The 22969-nt window shown below is 42.0% G+C and overlaps 1 protein-coding gene across 12 annotated transcripts in view; it reads right to left on the bottom strand.

Moving 5' to 3' along the window:
• Nucleotides 1-22969, bottom strand: part of PTPRF (protein tyrosine phosphatase receptor type F) — a 523498-nt gene that overhangs the window by 82272 nt on the left and 418257 nt on the right. For 7 of the 12 annotated variants that reach the window (XM_081865455.1, XM_081865458.1, XM_081865461.1 and 4 more), the window contains exon 7: nucleotides 13319-13429. In XM_081865455.1, coding sequence (XP_081721581.1) covers nucleotides 13319-13429 — 111 coding nt within the window. Of the gene's footprint in view, nucleotides 1-13318; nucleotides 13430-19985; nucleotides 20004-22969 lie in introns of all 12 variants that reach the window. The other 5 variants (XM_081865454.1, XM_081865450.1, XM_081865456.1 and 2 more) reach the window with 1 other exon arrangement.

Genomic DNA, 22969 nt, shown 5'->3' with positions numbered 1-22969 from the left:
TGAGATTGGAAGGAATTCATGCAGAAGGGCTGAAAGAATTCAGTAGCATGCAGAAACCACCTCTGCCATCCACTCCAGTGAGAACCAAGCAAGATACTCCTACAACTACCTCCGATTACCTAAGCCACCTTCAGATGCATGCATGAGCAGTGGTTAGAATTAGAGTGAATCTCCACCAGAACAGCATTCCATGACATATCTCTCAGACATCAGTCCCCAGCTGTCTCCTTTGTGGCCGTAAAAAGACCTGTCAAGACCATGCTTGGGAAGAAAGAACACGGCTTGTGAATCTGCCGATAAGCGCTTTAGTTCATTCAGCAAAGAGCTATCGAGAAAACCTCTCGCCCTTTTTGAAAGCTGCTGTTTACTATTCTAGCGGCAGGGGAAGAGAAAAGGTTACTCGACAATGTATCAGAGAGGGGTCTCTTCTAGCCTAGCCACAGGATGAATGGCAATGAAAATCTCTTCCCCCCCTCCAATCCCCCCACAAAACCAAGCCGATTTAAAGAAAGGCTGTAGGCAAGCCCCTTCCCCAGGGGTAGGTTACTCAAAAAGAGGATCGGAAATCAGAGCACTTCTGATTCCACAAGACGACTCAGCCAAATGTCACTCTTATGACTGAGCAGAGATATGTATCTCCCTAAGGCCAACACAGACACTAAGCTGATGAACCTTTTCTTTCCTATTGGTACGTCGATGCAGCAACAGTTCGAGATTGGTTACAGGGCACAAAGGTGCAAAAGTGAGGCTGCTGCCTTAGTTCTTCACTCAGTTTCCACTGTTTCATTTCCAAAAAAATGCTTGCCTTCTTCCTGCCCTAGGTTGCCCTATTAATGACCTAGCCTCAACAAATTGTCCTCCAGCCACAATACGTTGCCTAAGTACTGCACTGTGCAAGCAGAATAGATTGTTTCTGTTGGTCAGAAAGGGTGGTGGCAGGAACAGCTCCCACACTAAGGCTGTGAAGACTCCGACAGTATCCAGTGTTTGTTGCCCTTATGCTGTGCCTGCCTCTGTAGCATCACTTTGGTGGTTTCTCTCTTCCAGTCTGGTTGCAAATACTCTTCAGATGTGCTGCAAATCAAACTGTAGTTCTCATTATGTAGAGGGGAAGAACAGAGGCAAGGTGATCAATGGAGGCTCAGTTGTGTGCCTTACTAGCGAGTGGGAGGCAACCTCCCTTCTATCTAGTCTTTCCTTGGCTATTAAACTACACACTGAGATCTTAAAATGTCAATAAAACAGGAACAGATGGGCTTAGAGATGCTACTGTCAATCCAGGCTGGATTATAATTTAGAAAGAATGCCTGGGAAGGTTAGAAAGGAGGTGGATTCCAACCTAGCAGCAGTATAGCATTCCTGGGTAATTGGCAGCTTCTTTGTGGGCAGAGTCCAGTGGGATGTGAAGCACAGCTGTCAATCAGCATTAGAACATTCTGGCAGAGCAGAACTAGTGAAGGTTGCTTACACAGCATCCCCAAGCATGCATATGGTTCTAGCTTCCACTAGGCTCCAATCTTTCTCCTGCCTCTGGCATGACAATCAATAATTAAGGCAGATCCATTCTCACCAATTGCAGGAATCTGCAGAAATCCTCTTCCAATTTACAAAGCAAATCACAAGGACCAAACGAGAGTGGATGCCTTCCAAATATTTCCAGTATCATTCACACTATCATGACTTCTTTTCTCAGTAGAATTTGTCAGAGTTTTTTTGTTTTGTTTTCTGCAAACTTCTTTTAGATAAAGCAGAAGTGAGCAACTTGGTGATTTTGGAAGAAACCACATGGGGGAAACTATTGTAAAGGTCTATGGGTAATGGTGTTCAAGGTTTATTTCAGCAGACTATCGAACATGGAATTCACTGTTATTCATCCCAGAGCATGGCATCCTATATGACTCACAAAAGAGGAAAATCCCCCAGGCTTCCCTACGGAATGGAGCATGCAGGGCAATCATTTGGCAGTCAAGGTGGAAAGTAAGTGACATATTCTGAGCCATCTCACAGCAGTGGAGGTGATAAGAACACACCAGTAGAGACCAGCTCCACATTCTGGAAGGTGGGGAGGGGAGACGCAGGCAATACCACAAAGGGAGGTGGAGAAGTGTTAATAATTTAGCATGCATTAGCGTGCACCTTCCTTGCATCCAGAATAAATGTGCATGGATCAATCAACCTGCTTAGCTCAGATTAGAGCAGCTGCTTCTCGGATTTCATAAAAACACTGAGGTAATCTCACTAAAAGTCCTCCTCCCATCACTTTTCTACTTCCATCGTGGGAAACTCCAGGCACTAAGCAATTGCTAAAAGCTGGGCAGTTTTAACAACTATTAATTGATTACTGCAGCAGAGCTAAGAGAAGGCCACTGGAAAATAATAACAGAAGGAGTGCTAGAGTCACACTAAAAGTGAAAGGCACCAGCCAGCCAAAATTAATTTACAGTAAAAGATGAATTCCTGTTGTTGTTGTTGTTAGCACTTTTGGACAGTAGGATCAATGGTGTGTTATTTTTAAAAATTCCTTAATAAGCAATTTGCTTTTGTCACTTGCAAAGCTTCAACTCTTTTCATAGTCTGACTTTAAAATCTCATACACAAACCCCACTTCATCTTCTGCAAGTATTGCATCGGACCATGACGTGCTTAGGGATTTTAATCTTTGTCAAAAGTTGTTTCCAGATTCTAGAGTATTAATTAAAGTTCAACATTGTGAGTCTTGATTTAGCTTTTAGCACTCTTAGTTGTGACAAAATGCCAGAACCATCCAGAAACAAAGGCAAGGTAGTAACCATCATTGCAATATAATTTTGACTTTCGCAAAACATTTTATTCAAGATATCTTAATTTTGAGCGGGAGACTATGCAAATTGATCCCCTCCTTCAGGTAGCGAAACTGCTTTAATAAGCTGTTCATGCCAAAGACAACTGCCTCCTCTCTCAATTCTTCCATAATATAAATCTCATTTTCCTGACACCTGCACAAGTTTGCTACCTGGGTCAGCTTACATGTATGGTTTTGTTTCTGGCTTTGTGGGAACGCTGGGGTAAAAGCAATGCTGTTGGGAAACTGAACAATCCTTCCTCCTGTACTGTCCAGTCTCCACGGCTCTATGTTACTCTGCTTTATTACAACTGCTTCTGGAAGGTGGGCAAACTGGAAAAATTATCAGATCTGAATAACCCCTCCACCCCTTCTCATACTTGTCATTACTGTTTTAAACAATATCTCCTGATGGAAAGGTAGTTTCTAGGGCCTCACAATCTATTGACAGAATCACCAGCAGGAGGGAGAAGACTGGAAGGAAAAAGAAGATGCATTTAGAGTCTAAACTGCTGTTCAAACAATGCCTCACTATTTATGTTCCCAATACATCCCTGAGTGCTGACATTTTATAGACAATTTCCAAAACAGGGCCTAGCCATTTTTGGATTATATTTCAGCTATAACTTTTAGAGCTAATTATTTGCGCTGACAACCCCATATAAAAGAGGATCTATCATTACAGCAGAGCAATGCCAAAGACCTATCACGGTTCGGCCTGGTGACACGCTAATAGCAAAGCAAGGGAGAGGCAGACTCTGCAGCTCTGGAATTTGCATTCATTCACTTCTGAAAATAACACAGCATTAAAGGGGGGGGGGAAGAAAAGAGCTGCTATATCAAGATAAAACAACTCCTTAATAAATAACCTGGTAGCAATCGTAGAGCAATAATTAAATGCATGGGTGAACAGTACACAGTTGTAAGTAAAGCTGGGAGGGGGACAAAAACTAAGATGTAATTATCAGTGCCAAACAAATTATAAGGCTTGGAACATCCCACTGGAATATTTAGCATCTAACATATGTCTCCCCATTAAATGTCTGAGCTTTGGGACATTTCTCGTGGGATGGGACCAAGCAACATCCTGGTCAAGGGCTGTTCCACATATGCCTTTTTCTCACAAGGGTGTTGGGAAACATGTACATCTGGGAATATAGTGTGAAAATAGTGCCTGTTTTCCACAGGCTAGTGGTTGTGGCTTTGAAACAAGAAAGAAAGAAAGACAACTGAAAAGCTGTTTGCTAGATGAAGTATTCTGATAGATTTTTAAATAGCTTTATGGAAGCTTAACTGGACGGAATGGAAACCTAAAGGAATTAGAAATTTTATTTATAGATGCAGAATATGATATATGTTAATGAAACTGGAACAAAAAGTTGGATTTAAAATGAATTCTGAGCATATAAATTGAGATATGCTGAATTATAGAGAAGTGTGCACTTGTGAATAACATTAATGATGTTTATATATGGTTTGCAAAGTGTAACTAATAATAAAAATAAAACACACCCATTTGTGCACTGGAGAAAATGGAAGTCACACTTATGATTTTAATATGTGAAGGTGTGAGCATAATGCATGAAACAGCCCTAAGCGTATATCTGTCAATCAAGGCTACTTTTGCTATTGATATATGCTGGTGGTTCCACTGGAAGAAGGGATTTAATTTTTTCAGGTTAATTGACCTTAGACATGAAAGTGCCAGGCAAACAGAATCTGTGCAGCTTCAGATTATTTCACTATCTCTCAGCTTCAATTCCTGCCAGGATCACATGCAATGTTGCCCTAAACAAGCTTTGGTTTATGTCTGAAAACAATAAAACTTTCTCCCCTTGTTAAGGGGAGCATATTCAGAGAACTAAAATGAAAACAAAAGCAACAGCTCTGGGACAACTGCAATGACAGCTCATTAAACAAGTTCTAATTCTAATTCTAATGAAGTTCACTTCGTATGGCTGTGTAGCAGATTGAGGAGTCTTGGTTTAAGGGAATGTCCAAATAGCAGTGTCTCAGGCTTCATGTATTTTAGTGCTATTGTGCTAAACAAGAAGCACAAACAACAGAAGAGTAACTTGGAAAAGTAGGTGCTTTTTGATTCCCTCCCCCTCTTTCTTTTTTCTTTTCCTTTCTCCTCCTGCAATGAGGCTACATTTTAATATTTAATATTTAATATTTTAATGTTGTATTTTAATTTTGTTTTTAAGTTGTATTCATTCAACTTGTTTTTATTATTGCTTGTTAGCCGCCCTGAGCCCAGCCTTGGCTGGGGAGGGCGGGGTATAAATAAAAATTATTATTATTATTATTAAAGTACAGACTCCAACCATAAGTCCTGGCATGCAGAATAGGGTAGTCACTGTCCTATGATCATTACAGGTACACAGGAAAAAGTGTGGAAACATAAGCGATGCAATAGCGGAGCATGTGGACTGAAGGATGAACATTATCCCCCTTCAGAACTAATGCATAGACATTTCCTAACTCTCAATATCCACCATTCTCTATTAATTGGTCATTTTGGGGCCTATAAAGTTATGGATTCTGTTTCTTTCATCAAAGGAATACTACCTTGGGTCAGAGAAAGTTGTTGATAAAGCAATAGGAATTGCTTCAGGTTATGGCACTGCTAAGTCCAGGCAACATCCTCCCTTAATTTCAATACTCACTCAGCACCATTTTGAAAATACCTGACTTAGAACAGAAGTTGAACTTCAATGGAAATATTGGAGTAGCTTAAGCCACCTGCTAATTTTGATGTCTACCAATCACCTTTTGTCTAATATCTTGGTGCAACACAGCACTGTCAATAAGAGAAAGGCAGGTAAGATAACGGCCCACCTTCCTTTCTCTAGTACAGTTATTGCCCTTGCTGAGTGAGTCCTTGTCCAGGGAAGAATGAAGTCCCTGGGTTTCAGGTATACAGGTATCAATCTTATAAACAAAAATGATCCAGCATGAAGAAACTCTGCTTTTCCAGTTACATCAGTGGTGCTTTGCATGTATCATAAACACAGCATCTCAAACGCAAGTGTGATGTGGAATGAATTCAATGTGTTAAAAAGGCAGCTATGGTGCCTCTATCAGTTGCTCCTTCCTCTTCCTACTCTATACCAAGCAGCTTACACTGTGAGTGAGCGGTGTCCACCCTGACCAGAACTTCAAATCAGTACTTTGCATTCCTCAACAAAAAGGAAAGGTCACACAGGAGTCTAACAAAGTAACAGATTAAGGCAAAACCCACTCTGCTGCCTACTCTCTATGTACATGCACCCCATTCCCATCTCAAAACACGGAAATCTTTGGGATGGACTGCATGCAGATAAGGGTCTGTGCATTTTAAACATCAAGCGACAAAAGGCATGCAAGCAGTGTGGTCAATGCTGTCAGCAAGGACATAGCAATTAGGAAGCAGATTCAGGCCTGCTATGGCAGTGCCTGGCAGAGAGCCAGGGGCCATCAGACCCTCCCCTTGCAGGGCTGGCTCTCCATCCCCTACTGGAAAAGTCTCATCAGAGGTGGCATACTGTAGATGGATAAGAAGTGAAAAGGACCAACCTTCTCGCGGATCTGAGAGATGAAAGTTTGTTTTGTTTGATGACATTGTGCGATGAAGATGAGAAGGGAATAAAAAAAGACAAGGAAAAACACAGAGAGTAAAAACAGGCCAAGCTGCATGTGTCTGCACAGCACTGAAACAACAAGACATGATGGTAGAGACCGGCCAGGACTACCCACTGTGCAACTGCGCACGCACACACACAAACATTCCTGCCACAGAACACTGGATTCAGCTTCTCTTCCTCATCCAGATGCACACAACCAGACCATCAGTACATAGGAGCACATGTCCCAGGAACACCAAGAGCCAAGTTGATTTTGGTAGGCTGCCCCCACTTCTGGCCAAGTACAGGCAAGAACAAGTGTGCACACACTCATGGACATACCCACCACATTTCAGACACCACAGGATTTTCAGTCAAGTGCCAAGCTCCATTCCAACTATACAGACAGTAGCGGAGGCACTTTAACCCCCACCTGCCTCTCTCACACAGCTCAGTATCTGCACACATGCCCCATCACTCCTCAACACAGAGGAAGCAGTCCTGGTGAACAATGGGAATTCTTTAAGCATGAAGAGCCTCTTTCTCCCTCTTTCCAAACAGAGCTAAAAGCAGCAGAGAAACATTAGTGCAGTATGAACCAGTTGCTGTGTCAGGACCCCTGATGCACTGAACTGGGAAAGAAAGGAGGGCAAGAAGTCAAAGCAACAATCACCCCAAATCAGCAGGGCAATCCAGTACATTCCTGTTTTTGTTCCTGCAGGAGAGACAGTAAGAGGTTAGTTGTGTTTCCCTGAAGGGCATGGAAGACCTCGTTTCCTTTGCTGGAATGACCTTATAGCAGCTAATATCTGTGGTGAATCGCCTGAAATTGAACCCTTGCTGAGAGAATGCAGAGACTGTTCTGGTGGTTAGAAACTGCTTATGAGTCACATTTTAAGGGTGGGAAAAGGCACGGCGGGTGTGGGGGGAGGACATTGCCTGTCAGCAGAACACACTCTCAATTAAAAGCCTTAATGGGAAAGATATACACTGTATGGTTGGTTCCATCAGTAATTCATTTGCAAGGATGAGAGAGGATGGGATTTCAGCTAGTTTTCATGATGTGCAGCCACCTACCTGCTCCTTAAACAGACTGCACCAAGAAGTACCATGGAAGCTAAGATATACTCCACAGTGCATATTCTCAGCACTGATACACAATAGATGTGGGGGAGGAAGGGGAAAGGTACTCCTCTCTTTCCATAGAATCGACGAGTATGTGCTCACTTGCTCAAGGACCAGAATGAAGTGTGTTGCAGTAGCCATTAAGTACAGAAAGTGGAAATATTGTTTTAGTTCTGCTTACTCCTTTGTCACCACCCTGGCGTGAATGGGAAAAGTACTTTCTCTTTTCTGAGTGTGACAGGAGGATTGTACATTTGTAGTTCCACAGTTGTTTCAGGGGATGATGGGAAGACGCCAAAGGTTCCGCCTTTGGATATGTAGTCAAATGATTGTCCATAAGATTCTATTATTTGAACCTAATCTGCTGTATGAAGGGATTAGAATCCCAGCTATATAACCTTCCTATTAAAAAAGGTTCAAATCTTTGGGACTTCAGCAATTTGGGTGGGTTTGAATTTTGGCTCAGTTCCCCATTTCTCAGTGAGGTGAGCAGACCTGTGTCTGGGGCTGTACCGCTTCAGAGTACAGATAGGAGGATTACATAATTAAAGATTCGCCAATATGGAGCCAAAATATTAATAATAATTCCTGTACGTTAGTAAATTAGTATTCTCTGAGAGAAGGCTAGGCTAGAATCTTTCCCTTTGACATTTAGTTTTCTAGGTGGAAGTGATATTTTTATAGGAAAGAGAGCATTGAATCATGTGAACCCCACTAGAGGTATGAAATGTATCAGCCCAGATACAGTTTTACTACCCCAGTGAAAAGTAGTTGCATAGAGGCAACTACTTTGCAAAATTACCAGCATTCCACAAAAAAGGAACTAACACTGAGGTAGGCAATATGAAAAGAAGACTGTGCTATCGGAGCTGCACAGCAATGCTATACAACTCATCAGTACAAAGCCCAGGCCAGGCAAGCTGTAATGGTTTGCCCACATGTGTTTGTACTTTAGATTACAGTAAGCAAGGTTCACTTATGAAGCACACTAATACAAACAGATAACTTTCTAGCCCGTCAGTCAAGAATGATCTTGGGGCCTGTAATTTGTTACTAATTGCTGGATTATCTCTTAATCACTTCTTATACTAATGGATTATAGGAAATGAACATCTGCAGCTGAGTCTGCTTTGGAAAGACCCTGGATGGAAGCAGCTACACCTCATCTCATGTTGAAATTGTGCCTGCTTTATCAGTAAATATGCCAACACCTAGTGAATTGGAATGCTCACTTTCTCCCAAGAGCCCTTCTCTTCATCCCTTATCTCTGGCACTGCAGGAAGCAAGTCCTCCTGCTCTTTTCAGAACACTGGGACTTAAAGGCATGACAGTAAGAAGTGCAGTAGTTTACATCTTCCATGGAAAGAGCAATATATGCAAAATATACCTGACACCACAACCTCAAGTTCTGCTATCACCTACAGGAGCCAAGAGAGGCTTTAAGTGTTCCATGTTTCTTGGGCCCCATCTGTCAGTAGTCTGACAGCAACTGCTAGTCTCACTTGATGAGGGGCAACAGCATCAAAATAACAAATGTGATATTGGACAAGCAATCAGAAGGCACAATGCTGTTCCCAGTATTCCACAGAGAAACAGAAAGTAAATGAAGAGGTTGAGAAACTCCTACTAACCCTGATTACTTTGATAAGGTCAGAGAAGCTCCCAGTAACCCTGATCACTTTGATAATTTATGTATAAACCTTATAGCACATTCTCCTATCCTCTGCAGAAGAGCCAAAGTGGTAACAGTTAGGGTGACTACTTGTACAATAACCCCCACCCCAAACAAGAAAATCCATCACCCCAAAAGAGGACAAAAGAGGGCACTGGTTTGCCTAAAAATTGTATATGCCAATTTGTATGTATAGATGCCTATTTAGAAATAGCTGTTATAATTTAACTAACAATACAATGCATTTCATCATACTGGAGAAGTCTGTGACAAAGAAACAGGTGTGCTTGCTTAATATTTATTTTTAAGAACTCCTGTTTAAAATCTTTACATGCTAACTCTTACCAGCTAATTATGCATAGAAAAAGGGCAAGACATGCCTTATCGCAGTGTAAAGTTGGTGTTTTTTTAATCATAGAACCTTTCTGTATAAGGCTTATGAAGATTAACATTTTTTTAAAAGTCACAATGTGATCAGCTTTTTGTACAGATAGGTAGTAACAGTTCCATCTATTTACTCAGAAGCAACTCCCACTGAATTCAGTGGGTCTTACTCCCATGTAAATAAGTGGGTACAGGATTGCAGCCTAACCAATCTCTGGTTTTGTGGGTCAACATCAACATTTTACTTTAATAGTTGATTCAATTAGCAATTTTATTGTTCATAAAAAAAATCCTTCAAAATTGCATTACTAACTGGGCTGACATAATCTGGATGACACAGTGATGGGTAACTCTTAGCTGATGCTCAATTTATTTTGGTTTTACAGCACTCAAGAACTCTTAAGCGATAGAAGGATATGTGGCTCAGAGAGCAAACTTTTTTTATGTGCGGGAGGAATATAACTAAACCAAATTATCCACCCTGGAGTTTGTATCCACTGAAGCTAGTTGGGAAAAACTGACGGAAAATGCAGAAGAGTCCAAGTGACAACCATTTCAACTTAAAAGGTTGCTAGGAGAGAGAAAAAAACATTTTGGTAGGATGCCGCAAGAGCTAATCCAACCATCTGAGATCCACAAGTCACATTCAACCGATGTACAGCTACTCAGACCATCCCCCTGCATGCTATATTTTATTCATGGAAAGAATTATCTCCTTTTCCCACTGACTGTTTTTTCCCCATGTACACAAGATTAGTTGATGTAGGGAAGTGGTTAAAGGTGTGGTCTAAGAGAGAGGAAGTACCCAGTTCAAAGAGCTCAGCTATGATTTGCTCCCAAAAAGCAGGTCTCTCTCAGTTTCACCTCCTAATTTGTAGTATGTGGATACCGATAGTGGTTTATTTTACAGAGTGTAAGGATTATTGAGAGGAGTTATGAAAATGATATGAGCACTAAGGAAAAGTGCTCGGTTATTATACATGCAGGTTATATTATACACACAGAAAACTATATGGGATTGGAGGCGCCAGCTACACAGATTACTGTGGCTTGCCATTTACTCTTCTCAGAACTACACAGAGACCACACACTATAGGATGCTTTTAACTCTTTGGATGCACATCTGAACAAGGGTAAGGGACAAGCTGCATGTTATGTTGCAGCTATGGGTAACAAACCCCTGAATGGTTCCTCCTCCTCTCTTGCAAAGTGCTGTTGCAAGGGGATGCAGTGCAAGGAGGGAGGAGGAGGAGTAAAGGGGAAGGAGTAAAAGTGATTCTTAACCTTCCTTTACCAGCCACTTTCCCTTGAAACTGCAACCCTCATATTTTCGTTTGTGAGGGTCCAGACCTGTGATTTCAAGGTTACCAGGAATCCAGAACCTTGGTTGAGATAACAGCAGCTGTGTGTGTATGTGTGTGTGTGCATATACACACCCACACAGAAACAGCAGTGGGAAAACTGAATAATCCATCCCCTGATGCAAACCAACACTACCTTAGGACACTTTGCAAGCAAGAAGGGGTGATCATGGTTACAGTATTCCTTGCCTCTAGTGCCATGAAACTTGTATGGTTTCAGTAATATAACATGTGGATAATATTTGTGCATACATCCTGTTCTGTTTTCTCAAACAAGGGAAGTAGCCTCCTGCTTTGGCAATGGATTGGGAGCCAAAGGAATGGTGAAAGTCTTTCACTGGGCTGGTTAGGGTGTCTATTTTGTTCTATAAAACGAAGCTGCCTGCACAAATATAGTCCGAGAAACAGTACATATGGCAAACCTCCACAGGGGACAATTTATGTAGTAACCTGTCTTTTATATACTATGGGGCTTTATCTCAATCCTGCAGCTTGGAGTCCAACCTTGTAAAGATTATACGCAATAAAAAGAGTCTTGTTTCAAAATTTATGCCTGAGAAATACAACAGTTAATAGAAAATGAGCCACACACACAGGGCTAGAAACATATCCTTACTAGAAGCTTGGCTTGTGTCACCTTATCTCCAGAGAGAGCCAGCCAGCCAGCCAGCCAGCTAGCTGAACAACCTGCTCTTTGCATCAAACCTGGGGTCACAGTTTACTGCACTCCTTAGAATCTAAGGGGAGTTCTCTAGCTAAATAAAGAAAGTCTCAACAAACAGGGAATCAGGCAGGTTTAAAGGTGAGGTTTCTTTGCCTTGGCAAGCTGTGTATTCAGGTGAAACATTAGCCTTCCCAAGCTTTTTCGGAAAGGCTCGACACAGAGAAAGATACTTGAAATAAAATGTGAAAGTGATTAAGAATGTTCAAAAATTTACACAACAATGTAAACATGAAATATGTTCAAACAAACACCCTCCCTTTACTCTGGGGAGATATGACATTATTTTTACTAGAGCTGACTACACACACACACACACACACACACACACACACACACACACACAGAGTACAGGGTATATAAGGTCAATAATAAGCACATTATGCTTGAGAAATGGGCATTTCTGCTGCACAGATAAAGAGTTCTGAGACTATCTGAAACTTCAGCATCGTACAGATTTGTACGTTGAAATTGTTCTGCAAGATGAAACGGCACCTGTAGAAAATGAGTGCTGAACACAATGAGAGTAACCGAGAGACCTAGAAGCAATCACACAGTAAGTCATTTTGGCTTCTCCTGGGAATAACTCTTCCTTAGCTTGGTTAAGGCAGCTCCCCTCCACTCCACAAATAAAAGGCGTGTGCATGAGTATTAGGAAGCAACGATCAAGTGGGGAGACAGAGAGAGAGAAAAAAGAGAAAAGACAGAGGAAGGAATGAAGATGGAAACAGTATTTCTAAACGGGTAGTTATTGAGATCCAGGACCTAAGAAGGAAAGGCACCAAATTGACACTCTTCTTCTTTCCCACTGTTATGTAAGTACCAAACCACACTCCAAGGGTGTCTTACATTAATATCCCTGGCTAATACAAGGTCTGGCCAAGGAGAACACACATTGTCCCCATGTAAAACTGAACAGAAAACTCATCAGCTTTTAATGAAGTACCAAACTCTTTGCTCTCCAAACACAAAATTCTGTATCAAATTTAACGCAGTGAGTGAAAAGACTTTGAGATCTAGGAATAATAACAAGTTAAGAAAACAGTCTGGCAAAGTGGCTTCGTGCAACAAACTGAAGCTGATTCTCAGCAGGAATGGAAGCTATTGTAATAGCTTCTGCAATAATCCCCGTTGCTGACAAGGTGTTGACCAAGAGAGCTTATGGAAACTAACATGCTATTCCAGAGTCAACATGATGCACCAACTCACCTGCAAGAGAACAAGTCAAGCTTATGAAATGAATGCTCAAAGCTTTATCTCATTAAAATAAATAAATAAACCCTCCCCAAAAAGGATGGAGGTGAGAAAAAGAAAGCCCCCAAACAGGCTTTTGTTTAACAAAATATACAAATAATTAAACATGAACTTCTGCCCCCTTTATGACAGTGGTTTAACCAGTTTGACCATTAAAGAAGCTCTGGCGAAAAAAATGAAATAAAGAAAAAAAATTGTGGCAAGAATTGACTTTCCAAAGCTTGAACTCAATGACTGGTTGGGCATTTAGGTTTCATCATTTACAATACATCATAAAGGTAACCTCTCACTGCAACGTCTCATGGGTCAATAGAGAAGGTGTAGACATGGAAGAGAAGGTAGAAAGGGATGGAAGTTTGCCTTCTCTAACTTTACCTCGCACATAAAGGTTGGCTGGAGCAGAGTAACGGGTCCCAGCACTGTTCGTGGCGACACATTCATATTTGCCTTGGTCTGACTCTTCACTGTTCTCAATCTGTAGAGCTCCTATGTGGAAAATAGAACACAGACAATATTGGTTATAATAATATATTTACAAAACGTGTAAATTTTTGCTCTGTGTCTCTAACTTAGGAGACAAAGGGTTTCTGGTAAAAGTGTGGCATGGCACTTCTCAGAGGGTCCACCAAACACCACTTCCACTTGGTTGTTGCTAAAAAGCACCTGCTGTGTCCAGTTTTTATAGCTGCACAGGCAAACAGTTACTGACACCTTTTCAATTCACTTCTTACGGAATACATCCATTTCTACCAAGCACAGAAACTTTCAAAAGAATTCAGGTTTATTCGTTGAAATATCACAACAAATACCATCTTCACACAACCAATTTGCATCTTGGTGCACTACTCTCTTTCCTTTAATTATCAATTTGATTCTCTAAAATTAAACCTTCACTTCCCCATCAAGTACGAATAACAGACCCTTAGAAACCTACAAACCAAAAGGATTACCCTGAGAAGTCCTTTGCATCTCTGCTTCTGAAGACTACTCCTTTCATTTATGATAAAGACCTCAATACAACCATCAATACAATTAATAAGTCAGCATCAGAAAATGGTACAACTTGTGTTAAATCCAATTTAAACCTGAAATCAGCCCAACCCACATTAGGGACAAATACGGCTTGAATTGCATTATTGTTCCTTATCTCGTCCATCATAGATGAGTGCTGAACCCTGTCCAGTTGTTTCCTCTGGAAATCATTTAAAATGGGCTGCATCTAGTTTGTGGAGGAAGTAAGGATGACAATGGTGAAGGGGAAAATAAGCAAAGGGTGAATGTAGAAGTAGCCTTGATGTCACATTGCCAGATCAGAACCTCCATACTTCCTGAGTAGCAAAGACTTTCTTGGTTCTTCCAGAAGTTGAGATTCCAGAGATGGCAGAAGAGGGCATTTGCTCAGAAACACATACACACCTGAACCAAGAAAAAAAGCATTAACCTGTCTGCTTGTCAGAGTCTGAACCCATTTCCATTTGCCAGAGAAAACAGCACTGTGAACAGAAGCCAAAATTGCTGTCTCCGCTCTTCCCACTTCAAGGAATGGAGGTCAAATTCAGTTTTCATATCATTGCAACAGAAGGAAAACTAATGTGAATCAACTGCCGCCACCTACATTATTTAGAAGGATAAATTGAGACTGTAGCCTAAGTCTATATGTCAGGGAGAGAAAAAATGAACCTCACTGAGCTTTGCTATGTAATAAAAATGATGTAGGGAGCCCTTCCTATTGTTACGCTGGGGCTGGCAGGGGGCAGTGCAGGGGACACCAGCCAGAAAAGCCTTCCTTCTGCCACTCTTAAGGTGCTTTCACATATAATACTAATAAGTTGACTGTTCTTTAATACAGCAGCAGCATTGTCAGGTTTGTTTTTAATGTTTTGTAACCCAGACCAGGAAAACATCTACTACTACCAATACTACTACTGCTGCTGCTACGTTGCTGCTGTTGTTAAATTTATTACCCACCCTTCATCAGCAGGTGCCAGGGTTGGTTACTATGATTTCAATTCAGTATTAAAAACAGTTAAAATTAATTTCAGGTGGGTCCTGAAAACACACATCTGAAAACACCAAAAACACCAGGATAAAAAGGTGTGTCTTCAGCAACTGACAAAGGCTATATAGCAAAGGTGCCATTATTCATAAGCTGCTGCAAAGAATGTCCTCTCCTGAGCCATCACCTTGAATTTCTGAGGGCAGCAGAGCCACCCAAAGGGTCCCTCTGCTGATCTTAATATCTGAGAGGGTCTGTAGAGAAGGCAGCAGTGTCTCAGATATTTGGGGCTTAAATAATTTAGAGCTTTAAAAACTAGCATGAGCACCTTGAATTGGCAGAAAAATGTAGCTGTTTTAGAACATGAGTTGCATAAGTGCTAAAGGCAAACCCAGCAAGCGATCTGACCATTGAATTTTGAACCAGTTGAAGTTTCCAAGTCATCTTCATGAAGAGTAGTCCAATCTGGAAGTTACCAGAGCATGCAGCACTGTGGCGAAGTCACCTCTGTCCACAAGGGGTTGTAGCTGGCAAACCAAGCCATAGCAGGAAATTAGCCACCTCAAGTGACAATGCTGGACAACACCCTCAAGCTATGAACCTGCTTCTTCCAGGGGATTGCAACCCTGCTCAGAAGAGGCTGCCCTCCCAGCTCCTGGATTTTCAGGATTCATTTTTAATTTGTTGGCCCACATCCAGTCCATCACTGCCTTCAAATATAACAAAAGCAAGTATTAAAATATAGTAACAGCAAGCAATGATGACCTGCTTCATGAGTGACAGGAGGCAGAGGGAACCCCCAAGAAAGGGGATTCAAACTCCTAGCCTCCTGTTCCTTGACCCTGGATATTTCCAAACATTATTTATGTGCGTTTCCTTACATTGCTCCTCTCTACTTGTGAGGCACATGCATATGCTTTATATCGCCTTCTCCAGCCCCAAAATGTTTTGTACTAAAATTCTCATCATTTCTCACCATTGGCTATGCTTGCTGGGGCTGATGGGAATTGGGGAAGGCTACTCTCTACTGACTTGTAATTGCAAGTGAAAATAGGTAGTGGGGGTCGGTGGGCTTCATAAGCATGGGCAGAGATGGCTAAAATCAATAAATCCACAGATACCTTCTCACCTTACATTTCTGCAGGTAGGTCTAATCTATGGAACATAGAAGTGTTCTGGTTTTGGCAGGATCTGCCTTGCTTTGCCAGCAAAGTTAATGAAAAATGTTGACTGTCTCATTAACAGAGCAATCCTATGAATGTGTAATGGTTGTAAGGGGTTACTTGTGCGTAAGCTGCCTTCAATTTCAGTTAGATTGCTTGGTTCACCATGCCTTGGCTGACAGCCCACTCTCCGTGGCCGGTCAGTCGCTTGCAGAATCCGTCAGTGGGCGTTTCTTGAACCTCTTCCAGCATAAGAGCTGTTTGACCCCAAGTCTCCTCCTACTTTCCCTGCGCGGAACCCGTCTGCGCAAGTAAGGGGAAGGCAGAGGCGTGTCAGCGCTTTCCCCACTAGTCTCTGGTGAAGGGTCTTGGAGCCCTGTCTCCACATCCTCCATCTCCTTCTCTTCTCCACTGGTGTTACGCTGAATTCCTTCCCCCCTGCTGGTCCCCTCTCCTGCATCGTTTTGGAGCCTTGCCTCCACCTCTCGCTCTGATGTCAGTTCCCTGACAGAATGTTTACTCAGAAGCTTCACTTGTGTTCAGTTAAATTTATGTTTATATAAATTTGAGGATTTGACGAGGAAGGCAAAAGTCTACTTTCACAATCTCACACTGGATTCTTGCAGCTCTGCAGTTGTCAGTAGAGTAAAATGGTGCACAAAATTTTCTGGATCATGATTTATATATCAATACTCTACTTAACATGCCACTTAGATTTTCAGCTCTAATAATCCTAGGTGCTACCTGGAATGGCAGCCAAATGCCCCCATCTCAAATTTATTTATTTTTTTACGGCCAAATAAGCTAAATAAATAAAAACAAAACTACCACAGTGACGTTATTACTGATGCTCAATATGTTCCTGTTCAGCTGTGCCTCTTCTTCCTGAGCATGATGATTGGCATGGCTGGGACCTGGAATGAAGCTGGGTTTCTGTGATATATACAAGTGAGGCAGTCACTGACGGAGAGCTATGAAACTGAGCAGCACACAAGGGCAAATGCAGGAATACAGCTCAATCACTGATTCCCCTTCCTTTTGTGTATCATGCATCTGGCATTCATGCACTTTCCTCTTGTACTCCAGATACAGAAAAAGAGAGATTGAGATATGCAGATCCCAAGAGAAGCAGCACTACAAGGCTGCCAAAGAGGGTGCTAAGGGCAAAACAGCGTGAAATTTGGGCAATCGTAAAAGTATTAGATAAAAAGTTTCTCAGCCCTTCTCTGCCAATTATCAGATCTTTCTGTTTCAAAGTAATTGTCCTTCTGCTTTGCAGTGGTGAAACTCACACTGGAGGAAAGTCTATCCAGTCAACGGGTACAAACACTTTCCAATTGATTCCAATTTATTTTGTGACGAAAAGGACCATTTAAAATGCTGTCTTCCCTTTAACACTTCCACTGCTTCTCATGTACCTGCAATAGCAAAATCTGAAGCATCAGAGGTCCATGACATGCCAGCATTTTCTGCTTCCAGGATAAATATTTCTCATAATATTTAATTGCATTCTATAACAACATAGAAAACTTGATTTGAACTTTGAGAAAGGGGACATGTGTCAAGTCACTTCCCCTAAAGCAGCTTTTATTTTTGCTTACTAGCCATCCTTCAAAATTCACATCCATTCATCCATCCTCTTGTCTAACCTGCCAGTCACCAACTAGACCCATGCATCTCTGAACAGTCTATCAAAACTCACCCTGACCTTTCAGCCTGGGTCTCACCTGAAAGGCAAAGGGGGAATGTTAAAAGTGACAACATGCCTTGTGAACACAGAGCTCTCAGTTAGAAAAATGACAGCACCTCTGGACAGCAAGAGTAGAACTGCGGCTGCAGGGCCCAAAGGAAAGGTTAGTTTCAGAAATAAAATTTTATCCTGCTTCTCCGGCCTGACTTCCATAACACTTCCATTCAATAGGCAGAAAGTATGATTGGCCCTTCAATGCATTCACATAGAATCCACCTCTCAACATGAACCACTGAAAATTTTACATCCAACTAGCTGTGCAAACAAAAAAAAATTTAGTTTTATTTCCACATCAAATTGATCCCAGAAGTGCAACAAACTTACCTTAGTGAGAACCACAGTACAGACCACTATGTGAGTATAACCTCCCTTTCACAAAAGTGCCTTCACCTACCACATCTGGTAATCTTTAGAGACTCAATAGCCTGTGTGTTTAACAAAAGGTGTAAGTCTGACACAAATCCTGTATGAGATGCTAAGAGGTGGCTTTTTGGCACGTACAGAAATGTCATCTTTGACATTCAAACGGGACACATACATTTTAAATAATGTCAGACACATTCTTAAAATACCTCATTAGGACTCAGATAGGGAGATTTATGTTTTATGAGATGGATGATTCTCATTATAAAGATATGTCCACTTTCCTCAAAAAGGATGTACAGAACATCCAAGCGGTTCTGGTGCTGAGTCATTAATGCCCTCGCTTGTTGATACAGAGGAAATACATAGCAGTTGTGTGCTGGGAAAGGCCCAACCTGATATGGGCAACGATAGGGCCTGCTTGGTTACTTAGCATTCAGTCTGTCATTTTGCTTTCAGAGTTGTGATAGAAGCAGAGAAAAGGTTTTAAAAATGTGTGGCATCACAGCTGTCAATCTTGCAGCATTCCAGAGAGAAGATGACAGAGAAACCCATTCATATCAAAATGAGGTTTACAGTTTTTCCCCTGACCCAGATTTTTCACAGAAGCAACTTGATGCAAATATACTTGAAACAGCAACCCCCATTTGCTCCAAAATCACTTAACAAGAACTGAAAACATTAACCCCCAGCAACAGAATCAGTTCCAAAGACTTGGATTATTAACTTCCAGCAGTGATTCAGTGGAGAGAGAAGGGGGAGGAAAGAAGGGGAGCATTGGACAAATGAGATAGTGTAATTTTGTGGTGCTAAAAAGTTTATCAGGAAATTCAGGGGTCAGTCAACAGCAGTAACTGAAATCACAAGAGATCAGAGTCACACTATATAGTACTGATTACAACCTTAAAATTAATTCAAGGGACTACTTTGAGTGTGTAGGCTAGAAATGTTACTAGCACATATAGGCAGTGAAACTAGCAAGGTCTGGGAATGCAGAGCTGTCAGACTGGAGGTGGATTGAACAACTGAAGACTTAATGCAGCCAGATGTGTGTCTGATTCATTTACTCACAACAAATCTTTATGCTACAGTGCACCATGAATCCTTGTCAGGCTTCAGAAGGGGTGGAGCTGGCATCTTAGATCTCCTCCCTTCACCTTCATATCAGAGAAGGGCCAGCAAAATAATAATAATAATAATAATAATAATAATAATAATAATGTTATTTATTAAATTTATGAAAAGGTGCACCTTCAGCTCTCAAAGAAAGTCCTCCAGTCTTATTCCTCAAGTTAGATTTGCCTGGCATTTTAAGAATTTATTTCCTTTGTATTAGTTCAATTCCTGTCAGCAATAATGCAGAAGGAAGGGCTTCACTGTTCTCTTGTGAAAGTGTTACATCCTTCAAAACACGTCACAGCAGCTATTTCAGACCTGCCAGGACGTGGTGCCCCAGAGGGTGACTGAATCTGAAAGATTCAAGACCTCAGAGCCCTCTGTGGCATGAATGGCGATAGCGTTCTCCCTCTGAAAACCTCCCGTTGAATAACCCCCTTTGACCTGTGCACACCTGCGATGGATGATTCTACAAGGCGCCACACTAAAAATAAACAAAAACAAGCACACACAGGAAGGAACGGCAGATGCGCAAGTGAGCTGACAAGAGTTTGGAGTGAAAGAATAGCTGGAGATGATATACTGTTGGAGACGGGCATGGCAGAAAGGATATGGAGTGACATGACAATTAGAGGCACAGTTCAGCATTCTTACCTCTGATTGGTGTACCACCTGGTGAGGTAATTTGAATGCAAATAAGATTAGAGAGAAGCGTTAGTACAAAGAGGAAAGGAAGAAAATTATAACTAAAAAAGTAGAAAGTTTTTCAAAGCTAGAATCTGTATTAGCGCAACAGGAACAAACAAAAATAAATAAATAAAAATAAATAAAGGATGTACAGTAACAAGTCAGAGTGATGCCCTCAGGTGGTTAGTAAAGCTCTCTGCTACCAAGAACACAGAGTCTGGCCCCATTTTACCCAATTAATATATTGCTGGTCCTACACAAAGGAGGGCTCTGACTCCTAAGCAAAACCACTAGCATTCATTGTCACAACTGAGATGGAGAAGCCACTGGGATATGGGTGCTGCGCCCTTTTATTCTGCCAGAAGATGGGGCTGTGGGAGTACCAGAGTGAGTGTTGTGAGAGAGTGTGTGTGGGGAGAAAAATTAAGCATATGGTGTTGGTGAGACACACATTCTTGGTTTAAGATTGCATGGACCGTTGGGGACAAAATCTGATTATGTAATTGAAACTTAAAAACTGAGTGATGAATTCAGGGGTAACTTTAATAAAACCTACACCAGGTTCCCCCTGGCCAGAAATTGGCATTCTACACAACAGATTTTTCAAATAAAAATCTAAAGCACTTTCTTCTAGTTTTTATTTGGACCAATGGAGCACCAGACTCGCGCTGCATAATTTATCCAGTAGGCAGAGGAAAGGGATTCCAACCCTCCTTATAAGGGAGCAGAAAATAAGTTCACATGCTATGAGTGCATCTTATAAGGAAGGCTTGGTTACAAAGCTAACTGCTCCAAAACGTCAAGCAAAAGTGCAGTTTGCTCAGTCATGGGCTTTATTGTTAGCATGGTCCACATGTGCAGAGGGAGACCCGTGTATGTAAACTGACAGCAAACTCCTCTGATCCCCAGTTTTGTCCCCTTGGTCTTATTTTGTGCAAATGAAGGCTGTTAGTAAGGTGAGGGAGATTCATGCAGATCTAATTTGTAGGCAGTTCATGGTATGTGTTGGTTTGATGCAGATTTTGCACATCTGAACACCAAGCACTTACCAAAGAAAACTGGGGAGTTTAAACAGATAGAAAGAGAGGGTTAAACAGGACACAGAGCGTCAAATCATGTTCCGTGTATTGATCAATAAATACCAGTAAGCATATGAGTGCTGTGTATCTGAGATTAACCGCTCCCCACATTCCATTATCCACAGCACTGATCACCCAATGGGAAACAAAGAAAGACACTCAAAGATTTCTGTAAATACAAAGAAGGCAGATTTTAAGCATGTTTAACTTGCCTCTTAAAGAGTAATTAAAATATTTACACTTGTTATCACTTTCCCTCCCACTCTCCTAGTGTATGTTCCTTCAGGCAGTAGCCCTAGCTTTTAATCAGAGGAAGCAGTTCCAGCTGCTTCGTTTAGCATTCTCCACAGCCGAGATGACATTACTCCATTTTCGCTTTATGGCTGGTTTATACTTGCTGATGCTTTTGTCCACAGATGAGTGAAGCATCAGGAAGGCTAATGCCGTTTGCTGAAGTTGCGGGTAATCTCTACCATAATAAATCTGCTGCCTATTTATCTGCTTTTCTAACTACCATTCCATCCCCCTTGACAGAACCATTCTCATCACGGAAGCTTGCATGACTCACAAGCTGTACTGACAGGAAGAAGAGGGTTATTGGTTCATGCCCCAAAGAAAGATTGGCTGAGTGCTTACTTGCCCCTGCACCATCTCCAAATTATCACTGTAAATAAAGAGTCTACATCCCCTTCCCCCACTCTAAGAGACAAGAAGCATCTCTTACAACAGAGTCCAGAAATGAAACAAGATCTCTTTGGAGGTTTAGTATGCACTAATATATGTTAGAGAATATGGCAATAAAAGACATAAAATAAAAATTATTCAGAACTCCCATGATAGTGGTCAGGATCACCAAATGAAGATGTACCGTATTTTTCGCCCCATAGGACGCACCGGCCCATAGGACGCACCAAGTTTTTTGGGGGGGAAATAAAGGGAAAAAAAATTATTTCCCCCCCAGGCGCTTGTGGGGCTGGCAGCGGGGAGAAGCGCTCTTCTCCCCGCTGCCCGCCTGCAGACCAGGTCCGGGGACAGCGGGAGGACGAGCTGCGCCTCCCAGCTGTCCCCGGAGCTTGCGGGGCTGGCGGCCGGGAGAAGCACGTGTCTCCCCGCCGTCAGCCTCCAAACCACATCGGGAGAAAGCGGGATGGCGGCGTTCCGCCTCCCCGCTGTCCCCCGACCTTGTGGGACTGGCGCTGCGGCTCTCCTGAAGCCTGGAGAGCGAGAGGGGTCGGTGCACACCGACCCCTCTCGCTCTCCAGGCTTCAGCGAAAGCCTGCATTCGCCCCATAGGACGCACATGCATTTCCCCTTCATTTTTGGAGGGGAAAAAGTGCGTCCTATAGGGCGAAAAATACGGTAAGTCATATGCTACAAAATAAAAATTTGGACAACATCCTAAGTTTTAATTCTAATGGAGTACGTTTTCAGCATGAACAAGAATGCAGAAGCTGCCAGTTTATCCAATTCTTGGCATCTCCAGACTCCTGCTTGAAACCTGGAGACCAACTGCTAGTCATTTTAGACTATATTCACCTAGATGCACCAATGGACTGACTCTGCATGCCGCTTCCAGTGTTCTTATAAGACATCCACCCAACCTAAATAATTAATGACACTTATTATTGTGCTGCCTTAGGGTGCTTCCAGGACGGGGCTTATATTGCAAACATAATGCTCAGATCAGATATTTCAGTGTGCGCATTTGGCATGTTAGCTTCCACATATTTCTGTTCCCCACCTCTCTCCCAGTCATGGATATCATTGCTATTCTGCAGTTGCTGTCCACATTAGAGGACCTCAACAGAGTGTATATGAAGATGGTTTTGTTGTCCCTCCTGTCCAACACTCCACCACCACCCTCCATTGCCT

The sequence above is a fragment of the Podarcis erhardii genome, assembly GCF_964252035.2.
Source record: "Podarcis erhardii genome assembly, chromosome: 6".
In the NCBI taxonomy this organism is placed as follows: Eukaryota; Metazoa; Chordata; class Lepidosauria; order Squamata; family Lacertidae; genus Podarcis; species Podarcis erhardii.
This window is presented reverse-complemented; position numbering and strand designations above follow the sequence as displayed.